General features: G+C 35.4%; 1 protein-coding gene and 1 long non-coding RNA gene across 7 annotated transcripts; one reads left to right on the top strand and one right to left on the bottom strand.

Moving 5' to 3' along the window:
• Window positions 1–22: 22 nt before the first annotated feature.
• Window positions 23–16,384, bottom strand: LOC139988947 (GTP cyclohydrolase 1-like). Of its 3 annotated transcripts, none has more exons than XM_072006761.1 (6): window positions 12,438–12,812; window positions 11,264–11,509; window positions 7,468–7,677; window positions 4,753–4,918; window positions 2,699–2,815; window positions 23–1,743 (listed from the first exon to the last, which is right to left on the bottom strand). In XM_072006761.1, exons 2-6 carry the CDS (start codon window positions 11,448–11,450, stop codon window positions 1,614–1,616), a joined length of 810 nt encoding a protein of 269 aa, XP_071862862.1. In that variant the 5' UTR covers window positions 11,451–11,509; window positions 12,438–12,812; the 3' UTR covers window positions 23–1,613. The 3 variants fall into 3 exon arrangements, with proteins under 3 accessions (XP_071862862.1, XP_071862861.1, XP_071862863.1); XM_072006760.1 differs by having other exon boundaries at window positions 11,264–11,554; window positions 12,438–12,800; XM_072006762.1 differs by lacking the exons at window positions 11,264–11,509; window positions 12,438–12,812 and adding an exon at window positions 16,169–16,384.
• On the top strand, window positions 13,006–15,594 carry LOC139988949 (uncharacterized). 4 transcript variants are annotated; one of them, XR_011800235.1, is made up of 4 exons: window positions 13,006–13,387; window positions 13,534–13,664; window positions 14,269–14,470; window positions 14,636–15,594. It is a non-coding gene; the product is annotated as an uncharacterized lncRNA (long non-coding RNA). The 4 variants fall into 4 exon arrangements; XR_011800234.1 differs by having other exon boundaries at window positions 14,269–14,479; XR_011800232.1 differs by having other exon boundaries at window positions 14,269–15,594.
• Window positions 16,385–16,554: the final 170 nt, after the last annotated feature.

The raw sequence follows: 16,554 nt of genomic DNA, 5'->3' as shown, positions 1-16,554 counted from the left end.
GAAATAATAAAGAAACATGATATTGAAAGTATAAATATAACTTTATATAACATCGTCAGAAAAATATTATAAATATTAAACATCCATTCTCATAAATAACATTAAGATATTTTCCATTATTCAATGTAAGATAGAATTGGAGGACATACCAAAGGTTGCGTGATATCGTATCGAACCTCAAACATCATCGACACATCGCAATCCAATTCCAATGATTTAAATACGAAGTTAGTTTGAATACTTAAAGCAATTAATTCGATAAGACGAAACTATATCAAACGACGACACAAGTGAATGTGTCAAAACATTTCGAAGTCGTGCATTAATAATAATCATACATAATTCATTGAAAAAATTTCGCAATTTTTTCTATCGATTCTTTTAGATTCTTAAACGTTTTTCGGCACACATTGTATGGCTGAAAAATTGTGTGCCGAAACCACTGCTTTCTTTTACGAAATTTTTTTATACATTATTAATAAAGATTACAGAGATATAAATGTCAATTGAGTATTAAAATTCATTAAGTAACGAGTAGTTGCACTTCTTTGATAAGAGACTCAAAAATAGTAGAAGGAATCACGATGACAGAATGTAAAGACAGTACGAAACTTTTTAAAACGTTTCGTGTTGTAAGACGTATGGCTGTTAACGTTTTACAAGCTGGAAACGAAAACGAAATCGGAAGAATTTATTATTTGTCCGCCGTGAGCACTTGCTTTCAAGATATAATAGGGCTTATCTATGTTTCTCGATCAGCATGCTGTATCACGATGCGAACATTTTTTTTACATAGAATCGCTAGTATAGAATCTAAAATACGTATTGTCACGAGTCACGAGGCCATTGGTTGAAAGTGTCCTGGCAATCGTTCAGTTCATGCCAATCGAGAAGCCTCGATTTCGGTGTTTCTTAAGTTCATTTTCATATCTGACGCAGTTGTTTTACCGAAGGACGTCGAATCGAATGTTATTCGCCCATTTCCTGAATACATCAATAACATTACAAAAATATTTGCAAAGTATAATATTAATCGAACGGATAATTACAGCTGATCCAGCAGCATGGTAATGTTATTAATATGTTTTTAGTGAAGTTTCGGGTTTCCTTAAGGAAAATATCACACGCTTTCTCAAGCATATGCGTTGTCGTTTTGCGAAACGATCAGTAAGTTCTTTTTTTCTTTCACGTACTAGAAGTGTTACCAGCAGTTTGTAGAACTTACGTAAAGTTCCGGTATGTAACTATCATATTGTCTCTGTGTCATTCGATCAGCAGTTTAAGAACGTCTTGTTCAAAGACTTCTTAGACAACATCGTCCAATCTGTGTTATTAGTCGTTCTGTTACGATAACTATGGTCGACAGTTAATCCTGTTAATTTTTTATAACGTTGGCGCATACAAAATAATGTTTTCCTTAAAGAAGTAAAAGGAATGTTACAAAGAAGCTTGCCGTCAAATCAACAATTGTCTTTTCTTTTCAAGACGACTTCTGTAGTGAGGTAGCAGCATCATGAAAACGTTTGAACAAGAATCGTATCGGGGCCATTCTAGACTGGTCCCTTGGCCAATAACGAAAAAGATATATACTTCAACGGTCCGATGAAAGAAGTTTATTTGTTGTGGATCAAATTAAGGAATTCCTCGCGAGTCTTTGGATCGTCCCGGAACACGCCGAGCATCGTTGACGTAACCGTCTTGCTGTTTATTTTCTGCACTCCTCTCATTACCATGCACATGTGCCTGTAACGTAAACAAAGTATTTTTAAGTTATTCAGGAATGCTGTATATATTGAATAATTACTCATATCTCACGGTTAAAATTGACAGTAATTAATTCACCATGTATATATTAAACGGAGTTTGAGATTTAACTACAATCTATGTTAACAAGGGTACTGTTATCTAATGGGCAAGAAATAAAATAAATACTATAATCAAGATACGTTACGTTGTATATTTTAAATACAATCTACGTTCGTTCGTAATGTACATGATACTTAATCTCAGAGTTGCGAAAAAGATATTGGTACTAAAACCGATTGTTAATCTTTTTATTAGTTTCCTCACTTTTGTAAGTTCTCAAGGCGACGCTTAATATTTAATCGACGCAGTTTTTTAATTACCAATTATTGAAACACCATTGCTCTCTTTTTTCCTCCCACTGAACCTGTTTTTCCTCTTTTATTGCACGCAAGTTAGGTAATTCGTTCGCAATTTATGATTACGTTGATTATATATAACACAAATTATGATATTTGAAGTATTGAACATTCGGTATACATAATTTAGATGACCACTAATGATTGCAACTCCTTATTTGATATTATAGATACATCCTGTTCACAAGAATCTTAATTGATTTGTTCGCAGCTAGTACACGATCGAATCGTTACGTGAACGATTTATACATAATTATTAAACGTCTTTATGTATACGTTCTTAAGTCTGGAATGAAGCGTTTTCTATTGAGTGATAGCACCTTGTTAGTACAAGGTCGTATTCCTATATACGATTAATCCTTGCGAAAACTATTGCTCAAGATCCGAGTGTATTGGAATGAAACCGAAGGAAATATAAAAATATGAAGAAAATATCTTGCCAAGCTACGTCTATCATATTTCTTTGCCCTGTACAATTATAAGTTTATTATAAGAATAGTAGATGAATTTTTTTCGTTAAATTAAAAAATACGTACACTCCTTCGACGACCACAGCCACTCCCGCTGGTTGCACTGCTTTCGTTACAGCTAATGCAATTTGTTTGGTAAGACGTTCTTGAACCTGAAGACGTCGGCTGAAGACCTCTACGATTCTGTAATACATCAGATAGGAAAACAGAGATGAATATAGCAGAAAAGATTTGGGTATTAAAAACGGAAAAAGAAAGAATAAAAATATAAAGAAGACGACTTTACATAGAACGTAATATGGAATAAACGATAGGTAGCGAAAAATGAAAGTTCCTGCTACGACCCTGGCTCGAATGTCTGAAAATCCACTAGTTGCTTACCGTTTGAAGGCTAATGTTAAGTTCATAACATTTAACAGGTAAGTGGACACCGGTCGATTAAGTCTAGCAATGCGTGAAAGTGGTCGACGTGCCAACGATTGGCGTATTCTTTTCTTCTCGCTTTAATATTCCTCTAATCAAGGCCGATAACTATTGCCGACTATTACTGCCGATGCAATTTGTTATCGCGAAATTGTGAAATACAATATCACAGTATTGCTTATTATTTTAATTAAGTTTTATCTATCAACATTTTAACGAATCTTTTTTCACCATGACCATGACAACGTAAAAATATCGAATTAAATTCGATAATGAAACTGTTTATACTGAATAAGATAATTTTTATTATTCTTCTTAGTTATTTTAATGATCTACGAGAATCCATCCAAGAGCGAATCCGTCTAATCACGTTTAAGTGAGAACAGTGGAGTATCTCATAAGGGCTTGAAGTTATTGAAAAACTCAGGACCTTTCCCTCCTTTTATTTCATGGGGTTTGTTGCGTGCTATGATTGTTGTGAATAACCCGCAGAATTTCCGTGCAGGCACCCAAAGGTCGCTCCGTACTCTCAAGTGCCAGTAGGGGTGATCAGTTGTAGAAGAATTTTTACAAATCATATTGATCTGACCATTCTTGCAAACTCAAATGAATAAACAACCGATTCGTGTGTTCCTCCCCCGTCAACAACCCTCGTATGAGGGACTATGAGAACCTCATCTCGAATAGTTTAGATTTAGTGTACATCAATACCTCCGCGTTATCGCAGTGGATCATATCAGACTATCGGACTATCATTTGAGGGAAAAGTCTTGAATCTCTGCTTACTGACAGGCAGCTACTAACGATGAGGTAAGTGCTTCATGGCTTCATAAGCCATTGATGCTAGGAAAGTCGGAATTTCTTAGACTTATAAACATAAATGTGTACAGGCATATAGATGTATGAAGATATAAACGTTAGAAACTATAAATGAGTAGAAGAATAAAAATATAAATTCTGAATATAGTATGAGCATAAGGAGAAATTCTGACTTGGTATCTAAAATTCTATATATGATAAAACGTGCAAGATAGCTGTACGTAACAAAAAACAAAGAAAGACCCGAAGCGGTATTCTTGTGTCTACGTTGTCTTGACGTATCATACGTTACAACGTAAACGTGTAGGGAATGCCGAGATGGATATCGATTAATATATTAAAAAATATATGGTTCTATTTAAAAAAGTGGAGTTGAGCTTAAAATCTGCCCTGTAAAAAAATGATTTGCGTCATAATATATCATCCTTCGAATCGATCGACTTTTGTTAAAACAGTTTTTTAATAACTTCAACCCCTTATGAGATATTCCATTGTCTTCACTTAAACGAAACAGATCGTAGAATGCAGCATGTAATAATTCCTATATCAAGTTAATTATGTTGCGACTATGGTTAAGTTCGTTAATCTCTGTAGGAGGCTCGCTTTAATTACATCAAAAATAGATCAGTACGTATCGGTTAATATCGTTAATAAAACGTCGCGCGATGATGACAGTTCAATCAACGCGATCTAATTGATCGCCGGTACAAATAATCTAGCACCAATTAATCTCCATTTCCACGAGACAAGATATTAGCTGTCTTAATCTGACGAACGATTCAGCTGCTCTCACGGGATTCAATTGCGCCGACACGATGTCTCGTGTTAATTCAATTTACGATAAACGTTGCCTTTTAATAAAGAAAATTCCTCATTACCTGGCCAATTTGCTCAGCCCAAGGATCTTCTTGCATGGTAGGTAGCCAATCGAGACTTTTCCGTAGAACGGTACCAAGTGATGCTCGCACATAGAGAACATCTCGATATCCTTCACTACAACCATTTCGTCGTGATCTTCATCGTATATTGCGTCATTTATAACGTCTGGAATAAATACGTAAATATTATAAAAAGATCACAGGAAAAAAAACATGATAAATATATATTCTGTAGCACTTGGGTTAAGTAATTACAACATTATTTTACGATTAAGCAGAAGAATTATAACATTATATAATTGAATATTAAAATAACCTGTTGATTGCAAAGGTGTAAATCCTTTAAAAACAGTTGACCAGTGATAAGTTTCGTGAAACTGGATGATAATACTACGACGAATGATGTTTTTGTGTTTAGTTTCAAAAACCAAATAAAAGGATAGCTTTGATAACACGCGATTGATTGATAACGCAATCGATTGCAAACCTGTTCTTTCGTGACTTATTGCATTGACTTATCCTCCCGCAGTCTTCGTATGTATGTAAATAAAAAAAGCAGAAAGTAGAAAGGTATTGCTTGAAAAAAATAGACGCTGTTTCGTTTACTAAGATCGCGCAATCGTTACACAATTTTAATGACTCCGTTGGCGCAAAAAACAACCAACCTTGTACAAAGGTGGGAAAATGGTTGTCGTTTAAATTGTTCTGCGAAAGAACATCTTGCACGTGGGTTAAGGTCCTCGCGATCCTAGCTGTGATTTACTCGATATTGACCTACTTACTACAACATTCATACTAGTGATGGTGTATAGGTATGAATCGGTGGTTGGTAGGTGTCGGTGGGAAATGGAGGGTGCTCTCCACGGTTTCCACGGCAACCTTAACAAGAAACACCTTCACAATGACCGGCAATGATGAAACGAATTCGCGTTCCGGTTAACCAAGTGTATTTTTCCATACGTAATAAGATGCTCCTACCCGTTGTAAATAAATGAGCCCTCGAAACCTTTTAACGTGACGAAACAATGATATATAAATTTCAAACGCTTTGACGGTGGAAATTCATTTCAACGAGCTTTTACGTGCACACCTCCATTTCTATACTAGACTAAACTCGAGCAATTTCCTCTCTTCTATACGAACTACCTTTGAAGGAGATGCTGAAAGCGTACAGTTTAATTTTTCCACTTCGTGATCTGACGCGATCAACCTTCGACCGAGATTAATGTTATCGTCCAAAACAACAATGTAGAATAATATTAACTAAATGGGGCATCATCGATCTAATAGTTTTTATATATTTTTTTATTGGTAACCTTTACGTTACTGTGACAACAGTGGAATCATCGAAAAAGGGATGTAAAAGGGAAAGTGCAATCGCAAACATATGGCACAGAAACGTCAGACCACAGGCTATATCGATTTTGACATTGTATTTGTAGAACAGTGTGTTATATGCAATATCTTTTGTGTAGTATAATCTAGAATTAACTATCACGTTAATTATCGTTAATTAAAGGTATTAAAACAGGTAGTAGCACTTAAACATGATTTTGACCTGATTGTTGCTCACGATTCTACAAGAATAAATTAACAAAGAACAGAGGATTAATGGTTTCATGGAATGTATACTATAGATATACCACCGTATGTCCTGATGCATTATCGATAAGAATGAAAGGTAAAGGAAACTTGTTATAGGGGAACGATTCCGTAGGAGTTGGTGGTGGGTGACTAAAAGAGAGCGTGGGTTGAGCTTTCGTAGGAAAGTGCTCTGGACTCGTTTCAAATTCACTGGGGCGAACAGAACTGCCGTTAACCAGGCTTATCTCGAGGGCAGTTGCACTCTAGGTGGATGGAGAGTTAAGTCGAAATGAATTAAAGGGACACCACCACCTGTAGCTACTGTTTCACCTACATCAACGTTGTGCTAGATCGTACTATTTATCGAGAGCCATTTTATACAGTAGAATATCAAACGGGCTACATAGCGTATCAATTAAATCAATTTTCAATATGATTGACAAATTGTTTCTTAATTAAGATTCTAATATAAATTATAAGTTATATACGTATATCCGAACACAATATTATGTCGAGGAAATAAATTGAAATTTAGATATCGAATTAAAGCGGTATATCAGGGCATCCTTAATGGCCATGTCGGTTTTACTTTATTTAGCTATTCGTGGAATCATAATTACCGGGGAACAGTAGCATTTCTACGCGGTACACGACAAATGGAAGAGAAAGATGAAAGGTATTCTCTTCGAGTCGCTGTACGTTCCTGAGACCCATTTATATCATGAGCTTTACGCCTTCTTTTTTTCGTATCGTACTTAAGACTTCCTCTCTTTTCCCCTGTGACGGATCTCGAGTAACTCGAAGGAGGGAAGAAAGAAATGGACGGCACTTTCCTCGAGTGGGTATATTCATGGTTTTATCTGTTCTATCGACCCTATACCTTAAGAGAATCATGATTAAATGCCCGTATTATTTCCAGTTAAATAAAAGATCTTTTATGATTAGAAAATCGGGCGATTTCTTATCTGATTTATAACAAATCACGTTACATTATATTCTATCTTATTTTTGGTTCCCATTGTACGATATCTTTTTATTCTTAATTTTTTAACTATTTTCGTTCGACTTATTTCTTTATACATTTGTTATACAAGGTAATAAAAACGTGATAGGTAATGATAAGTAACTTACCATCGATGCTTTGATCGTAACCTTTGGTGAAAAACAGCATGGCTTTCGCAGCACGTTCCGGAGTCTTTAAAAGACCCGGTCGATCAGGATCCTCACCAAGTGAGCTCAAAAGTAGCTTGTAACTCCGTGACATTTCCGGAAGTAGAGCCTCGCGCGTGGGTGGCCTATGGTCTAGCTCCAAATCGTGATGAAAAGTACATTTTTCATGTCCTGGTAAAGCAAACACTTTGAAGTATCTCTATCAATTGTTCATCATACTTTTCAATATTTATTAAATTCACTGAACCCTATTTAAATTTAAATTTATCTCGCATATATGTAAACGTCAATGTTTACTAGATCCTGTTCTTGGCGATTGTGAAACCTGATTTCATTTTTTTAAACATCATCGTTATCATTGGCAATGACCCGCGCTGACGGAAGACTCACGATTCGATAGATTTGCTTGCGTGTAGTAACGAGAAACAAATTTATTGTCTTCCTATGAGAAGCACATATTCGATATTGATAAGAGGTACGAGTACGTATTTGATATTTGTAATACATGCTACGATACCTGCCAGCAAACACCTGTTCGCAAATTTTGACGAACAAAGATTTTCGTGATGCGTCTTTTGTCTCTTGATACTCTTTGCAAAGTATAGAAGAAGGTGCACAATAAGATTTCTAGACAAAGACACGATCGATCGACAAACAAAGTTGAATCACAAGTTTCACGGGTATAAGTTTGACAAAAGTAGATGTCTAACAAAGTGACACGATTTTAATTGACAAGTCGAACAAATCAAAGGAACAACATAAAAGGAATTAATAACGTAATAATGAAACGTAATGCAAGGCAACCTTAATACGTGTTTATTACTTTGGACCAGTTCTCTTTTTCTTATTCCTCGCTTCCTTTAACGAGTACGAACGATTGTATATTCATAAACGTTAAATGTTTCCATTCACGATTAGCATAACGCTTTAATTCACATTCGCAAATGTGGATCGATCGATGGATCGATCGTTCGGCGAGGGTCCCATGCTACTCTTCGAACGATGCCTGTAATATTCCGAAGTGTTCTGATCCACGACGAAGTTTGTCGTTGACGGTCGTCTTGCATGCATTGCCGAACTTATTGCATAACGATTAACGATGGCGTTACATCAACCAGAAGGCGAGATTTCTATCGATAGCCATAATTTATCACTTGTATAACGCTTCATTCGCGAGCAATCTAGAACGTATTAAATTAAAGAGAATCAGTTCTCGGGACTTCTCTCGGCATAGATTTGTTCTTGCAAGCGCGGTAGATAGAATCTAACACTGGAATTGACGTATTCAAGATGGAAAACTAAGTTAAACCATGCTCTTGCTAATGAACGGTATCGCGTAATTCAATCGAGTAACGGCACTGCTCCAATACGTTGTATCAATATGCACGCATATTGTACGCATTCCTGGAAATTGGTAGCCAGGTTCAACTTTATTATATGTACGTGATATAATTACGTGATATTATATCTTGAAATGCATGAATTTTCTTTTATAAAAGGTTACATGTCGATTTGATAACTATACGCTGAATTACGAAGACACACTGAAAAGTTTCCAGAATGACAATGACAGTAAGACAAATAAAGCAAATCTTAGCGCGGATGCCGCAAACTTTTCAATCCACTCCTGTAAATAGACGAATGTTAATGTTTCCAAATTCGGTAAATTGAGTTAATTATTAACGCTTTGATTCTATTTGATTTGATCAAAATTTTTCGTAATCTTAAGATCTTCTCCCGAGAAATGAAATTAAAGAAGGTTTAATAAGAAAGAGATATTATTACGAAACATAGCACACGTTGCTCTGCACTCTACAGCAGAGGTGGCCAACTTCCTTATATAATTCATATCGACTATTTCTTAAAAATGTGTTCGCAATTTACCTACTAAAATCTTCACATTTAACACATTCAAACATGTGCCTTGTGTACTAATAAATGACAATAAATGACAAAGAGAGAGGAGGTATTAAACCAACATGGTATTTTATTAATATTAACATTTATTAACAAGTCGACCGGCCGATCGTGGTCCACTTGTTGGCCATTCCTGTTCTACAGCGCGTACGGCACTTCGTTATCATGTAAATATTGATTTTTTCAATATTTACAATTATATGGAAAGATTGCACGTGCAAAAACCCACTGATTCTTCGTAATCTATTTTAGTGAGCAAAGATATTATATTTGGAAGATATCGAAGAAGCTATGTACGCAGAAAAGCAAATACACGAAAGCAACGATTGAAAGATCATCGACGCACGTTTTATTCAAAACGATGAAATCATTCTCGATTTTAAAGTTGCAAATTCGTGGCGAGTGAAAGTGTACGAAATTTTGTCAACCTTCTTCACCAAAAAATAAAAGATACTCTCTGTTCCTTCAGAAAGTTGATAGTCGCGTTACGAGGGATCGTACATTTGTAACATTACAGTTATGAGTTACGTTCCATCATAACTGTACCCCAACAGTTCCCAGGGTCTTTTATCATTTTACGATCAGCAGGTTGCAATTGACCTGGAAACGGGAACTATGACCACAGTACTCTCCAAATCTTTGTCACGGTTTGATCAATGATGGCAACGCTGTCCGAAATAAAATTAAAAGTCGGTGAAATGACCGAATTTAAACTAAGAACAATGGAGAGTGGAGAATAAAACGAGCATTAAGTGTATGAATGTTTTATCGCGGTCCTTAATACGTAAATGATACCGTAACGTAATTCCCCCTTTTTCTTCTTCCTTCTTCTTTTTACGGAAAGTGCAACAGGCTACGGTTACTTATGTTCGTGCAATCGATTAGGCACGGATTTAACGGCAGAAGATTCCGTCATTTTGAGAAAATTGAAATAATTGTTCTTCGAATTTGCAGATAAAGCGCATAACAGAGTTAACAACGATCAATGTTACAGAAAAATTTAATGGCGCGTTACTGCAATTTACGGAGCGTAGATAACATTAAAACCTGAATGGAAATTGTTCAATTATCACAAATGTCCAAGTTAACAAATTAGCTGCCAGTTGTTGTAACAAGTATATCTAATAGCTCGATAGAAAAAGAAGCATTCTAATAACGATTCGCGAATATTTCGACGTATCAATTTCCTCTCCTCAAATTTTCCACTCAAAAACGTCTGATCCGGCAAAGTTGTAAAGTCTCGTATCTGAGACCTTCTGCATAATCAACATCATGAGTCAAATTTAATGAATCAGGTGTTACAGATTCTTGCTACTAAAGCAGTGTTAAACAGTAACAGGTTTTATTGACAATAAAGTAGAACTTTTATAAATCACAAACCCTACACGACATAAAAATGTATCTAATGTCGAAAAAGAGAAATCTATAGCCTATCAGTTAACTATAATGTAAGTAAACTATAATGCAAGGTGGCCCTGGAGAACAGAAGAAACGATTTTGTGTATCTATCTAATTTATACAACTTTCAAACGATACATCCATATTACCACACTTGAATTATTTATCGTATGAACACTCCCATTCCATCTATTACGCAAAATACCAGCACGAGAACTGCCTTTCAGCTAATAAATTTCGCTATGTAATAATGTAACACTTAATTATCATATTATTTAACTCGAAAATTTGCAAATTCAAATGAACTTGGTAATCGACTAATCACGAACGACGGTAACATTTCACCTGTTCGTTACCTGTTATTAATCTCGGAAATTTCATGTGACGCGAACGTAGCAAAATCCCTAATCAGAGGACTGCTAATCATACGTGGAAACGATACCTGGTGTGGTGGAAGTTCGTGGAGTTCTGGGCGTCCCCGGTACATCCAAATTGCTCTCCTCGACGCTCTCCGACCAGGAAACAGTTCTTATTGGTCCCGGCTTTTTTATCTTCATTTTGTGGTCGTCCTCGTCATCGTATATGCTTAGGTCCTTGATTTTCGCGCATTGATTGGAAATCCCGTTCATGACTGCGTCTTCCGATCCTGTTCGCCACTTGAACTATAGTAGCAATAGTAACACAGCCTCTTCTCAATCCGACAGATGATCAATCAATGAGGAACACAAACGCTCTATCAAAATTGGTTGAAGGCGTTTTACAAACGGACGGCACACGGCAAGCAGAAAGTAAACGTAATAAACGGTAGAGAATCGAAGCGATTGACGCTAAACATGCCGAGTTTATAATAGTAACTGTATTATTAAGTTATTTATTAATATATATACACATCGCCGCAATAGTGATTTATATTCGTCGAATCGTGGTAAAAAGAGAATCTGTTCCATTTTTAATTCTGGAATGTTGATAATTAATACTTCGTTAATTGGCCACCGTTATCCCCACCAGTTCTTGGAACTGACTTGAAAGAGCTTCTGATATTACGTATGTAGAATAAATAATTAATACGACGGAGAATTAGTATTACCACTTTTTATTATAGGGAAACATTTGTCGACGAGAAAATATTGTTCTGTCGTTTGACAAGAAAATCCTTCTTTAAGGATTGTGGAATCACGTAACAAATGACGCGCGATTTACTCTTGATGCCTCTAGATATTTGAATATGAATTTCGAAGCAATTTGAAACTTCTAAAATATCAAATATGATGTTATGTTTAAAATTTTTTAGTCCCGATGATTTTTGAATCTTATGTCTTGATTGAGCTCGAGTCTGTTTTAAATTTTCGTGACTCATATAAAATATCGAAGATAGAACACACTGTACAGATAAAATATAATATATATTAAGATGTATTAAGATTTATATAAGTACTGAGACTTTCAAGATTTATCAAGTTTCACAAAAGCTTTAAATATCAAATCATATTCAAAGCGATTCGAAGTGTTTCAGCACATCCTCTACCACGTGATTCACGAACAATACGCGTGTTATGTGTATAGTACTCGGCAAGTTTCAGCGAATCGGGTTCTACCATCAAACTGATGAAACTTACTCGCAGTCGGATTGACTCTGTCGGTTCACGTGCACCCCTTGAATGTTCGTCGAGCACCGGTACGAAAAAAGTGAAACGTCGTTAAAAACGTCCGACGTCGCTTTTCCAAGATTAAACGTTCGTACTCATGAGAGAACAATCGCGAATATTATTATATTTTTTAGACAAAATGAACGAAAACGAAAGGGGAAATAAAGGAATGAGACAGGTTTGAGACACGGGAGAAGACAGAAATAAGAAAATAAAAAAGAGAGTGGTCAACGAGTCCGAAAGGAAAGAGAAACGACCGCGAACTCGCTCGGTTAAGTGACGCAGTGTGACTGAACCGACGGAACTGTGGAGAGTACGAATGTTCCCTATGGTTCTTCCGTCTCTATCTCTTTCCCCCTCTGTCTTTGTTCCGCCCTAATCGCACCGTGTCTCCGTCTCTCTTTTTCCTAACAAGTACCTTTTTCCCTCTCGTTTTTTTTTAACCTCTATTTTGTTTTATGTAAAAAACTGTAGTGACTGTAGCCGTTAAAGCGTGGTGTCACTACTCGACCCCCAAAAAGCAAATTCTCGCGACTGATGAGCAAAATCTCGCGTCACGTTCAGTATATATCGGGAGAATGCAAGTACTACACGGTGAGAGTGACATAGAAGTGAAAATACCTCCCTCCAGGCGAACGAGATCCTCCCGCTACAGCGTTCGAGAGGGAAATACCCAACTTTGCTCGGACTACACACTGCGAGATGTGCAGTGTCGAGTGACAAGTAGCGCCTCGCCATAGGAAAGTGTCGAGATATCCGTAACTTGCGATTGCGAGGTCGACATGGCACACGGTTATGCTTTTAGCGTGCAAAAATACCGTGAGAATTATTGTTTCTAGATACATATAATTAAGATTCACAATGAAATATACTAGATGAAAATGATATGGAGCTGCAATGATACTAGTGAAATAGTAAAGGTAACCCTTTCCATTGTCAAGCATATAATTTTCCAAGATATTTTTGCAGAGATTAAGAACCTCGAGCCATTTTCAGCGCCATCAATATCAATTTGGAATTATGTATTTCTTTCGAAAGTACGAATTCTAATCTTTAACAATTACAGGTCTACTTTTACTAATTATTGTTTGGGCAGAAGGGACTTAATACTACAGGAATATGAATTTATTAAATAACTTCCATTAATATGTATAGCTTCTTAACTCTAAAATAACCAGCTACTATAGTGAAGATAAAGTAGGTATATTTTCCGATCTTAATAAAAATCAACACTAATTTGCTTATATAATGTTCTTAGTTATTGCAAGATAAAGAAGAAAAGTAAAATCCATTGCTACAAGCATTTTGATTTTTCTATGGTTTAATTTATGATTGCACGCTACATAGGTATATATATTATACTCATCTAATATCGGAGTGACCACAGATTAATTACAAGGAAAATTTATGATGGAGCAACAGGAAAGTACAGAAGGACTATCCTTTATGGGTTTTTAGAACGCGAGTCAGAATTTACGTCATTGTGATTTCCAAGAGACCGGTTCCTCGGCACTGATCTTTTTCCTTTTATTCGCAGGACTCCTTAAGACCGTGTAAACGTGTTTAATGCACATAGATCTTTCTTAGTACACGTTTTACGCGTACGTCAAACATCAATTTCGCGAGACCATACTTAATTTTGATTTTTATACATTCTATCTTCTCTACGTAAGCATCATGAAAGATGCACGACTCGAAGAAACTTATATATTTTTAATTCCTATTTATCAAGACATTCCTAAAACGCTACGGGAATATAGTAGAGTTATTATGAAAACACATGTATAATCGTCATTCTCAGATGCAAACGATGACCTTGAAAACAGCGACATAACAAGATCTCAATAGCCCTATAAGTACTGTTGGTAATTAATAGCGACAATGATAAAAGCGATGGTGGTCGCATGCAACTGGCCATTCCCTGTTTCAGTAATTAAGTTTCAACGTCGATGAGGTTATCATGATATTCCTGCTAGGCTATTAGTCTACAAGGGGACCTGAAGGTGGAATGAGTAAAGTTACTATACGTCTATTATAGTTTGTGATAATACATTAGAATCCGTTAACTGACTAGCAAGTTACATATGACTTATACTTACTTATTGCTTTCTACTCATTACTCGTTCTATTCTCCTACTATTTCTGTTAATTATACGATACTTTTACAGGACTCCCTTTCGAACTACGCTTTTTTAAAATAAAGAAATATAACAAAAATAAATTATGATTAATAAGTTGATCAATTCAAGCTGGAATGACATTGTACTTATATATATATGTATCGAAAAATATACTTTAAACGAGTCTTTGCACTTTGCATTACTGAATGAATAAAGCATAAATCTTTGTTTTATCTGAACGATCTACGCGAAAAAATAATGCGTTGGCTCATATTATTTTCTGTACCACGATGGCGTATCTATCGAACTGTACAAAAACACGAAGTTACATTTCTCGTCCGTATTCATAGTTGCACTACTGAAACTCGTCTGATTGTGAGTTTAACTGACCTTCACTACTTGCAATCAATACAAAGCTGCTGTTGGTACATCGCGAAGTATCTGACATACCAAAAACCTTGCTGAATATGTTCAACGAAACGATAAAATTTTGCCTTTTTACAAGAGTCTACTTGAAATCCATGAAGAAGGAAAATACTCTCGACGTTCCATTGTGCGGATTTTATTAACGTTCGTCTAACGACTTAACGAGCGTGAAGCTTTTTGCACCGGTTTAGCGGTTGCGTTATAAAGGGGGAAAAACTAAAGGAAAGGCGACGTGTAGAAAACTAAAGTGTATCGGTGAAGAATTCGAGGTCATTCTCATGTAACAACAACGGCGAATCAATGCCAGAGGAATGTACGATGATAGGCACGCGAAGAATGGATCTACCCCGAATCATTTAAGCATAGAGTCATAAAAGCGAGAGCTCTCTAGCAAAAATCACTGTCTCGTCATAATTTACTTCTGTATGTAATAGCAATAGATAACAGATAATCAATGTAATATCTTTCTTTTAATAATTGTTTTAATTATTTAAAAATCGATCTCGGAGATAGTAAGATTTCATTTCTACAAATGATAATTTTTAAATAAATAATAAACAGTAAGGACCTATATTTTGTGATATCGTGAACTAGAAACTCTATATCCAAGTTCTTTGCTCTATTCTAATACCGCATGCTTTACGCTAATACAAAGTATAGAGTATACAGATACTTGATATGATTATATAGTCTCATGTCGATATCGACGATATCGTTTTATCGTTATTTAATATGATTAGCAAATATAAATCTATTGTAACATGACATCGAGCCGCATGCTGAAAAGAAATGCAATGAATATGAGAAGATATAATCCCTCATAGTACTCGTTCTAGTCTAATAATTGAGGAAGTCGCGATGAAATTAAAAAGTCATGAGAAATTCTAACTAACATATCTATATGTATATGTGTACAAATGACTATTAATTTATAGTTAATTTATAAAATGCTTGTAGTTACAAGTATTTTATGTTTTATGATTCCATGTTCAATAAATTTTTTATCATTAAAATATTAAACAAAAGAATAACTGAACTTAAAATGTTAATAAACTCTGTAACAGTAAATATAAGGTTTACAACTTTATATAAAGATATAAAGAGTTCAGTGAATTGGCAGAAATATAAAAATTACGATATTAACATGAGACTTACCGCTCTTTGCTATGCAATTCATTTTATCTCTAAGATGATCTTCGATGTATTTCTTCATCAAAATCGAGGATTACTTATGCAGGACTTACATTCTTTAAAAAATAAAAGAAAGATTAATGTTTTCTCTGTACAATTTCTATTATATATATATAATATAATGTATTATATATATATATGATAACTGTACAATGACGTCTCAAGCAATGATGAGGAAAAACGCGACGGTTAAGACTGTAGTATGAATCGTTCACTAACGACTCTCTTTCCAACTACAGATTTATATATCTCTACTCAGATCGAAAAACCTTTGTCAAGCTGATTCCCCTTCCATCTCTTCCCACTTTGGTATTACAGCAGGAAATGCGAGCACTTCTTTTCGAAACTAA

This window comes from Bombus fervidus, chromosome 7 (assembly GCF_041682495.2).
Source record: "Bombus fervidus isolate BK054 chromosome 7, iyBomFerv1, whole genome shotgun sequence".
In the NCBI taxonomy this organism is placed as follows: Eukaryota; Metazoa; Arthropoda; class Insecta; order Hymenoptera; family Apidae; genus Bombus; species Bombus fervidus.
Note: the sequence above shows the minus strand (reverse complement) of the source record. Positions and strands in the feature narration are given on the sequence as shown.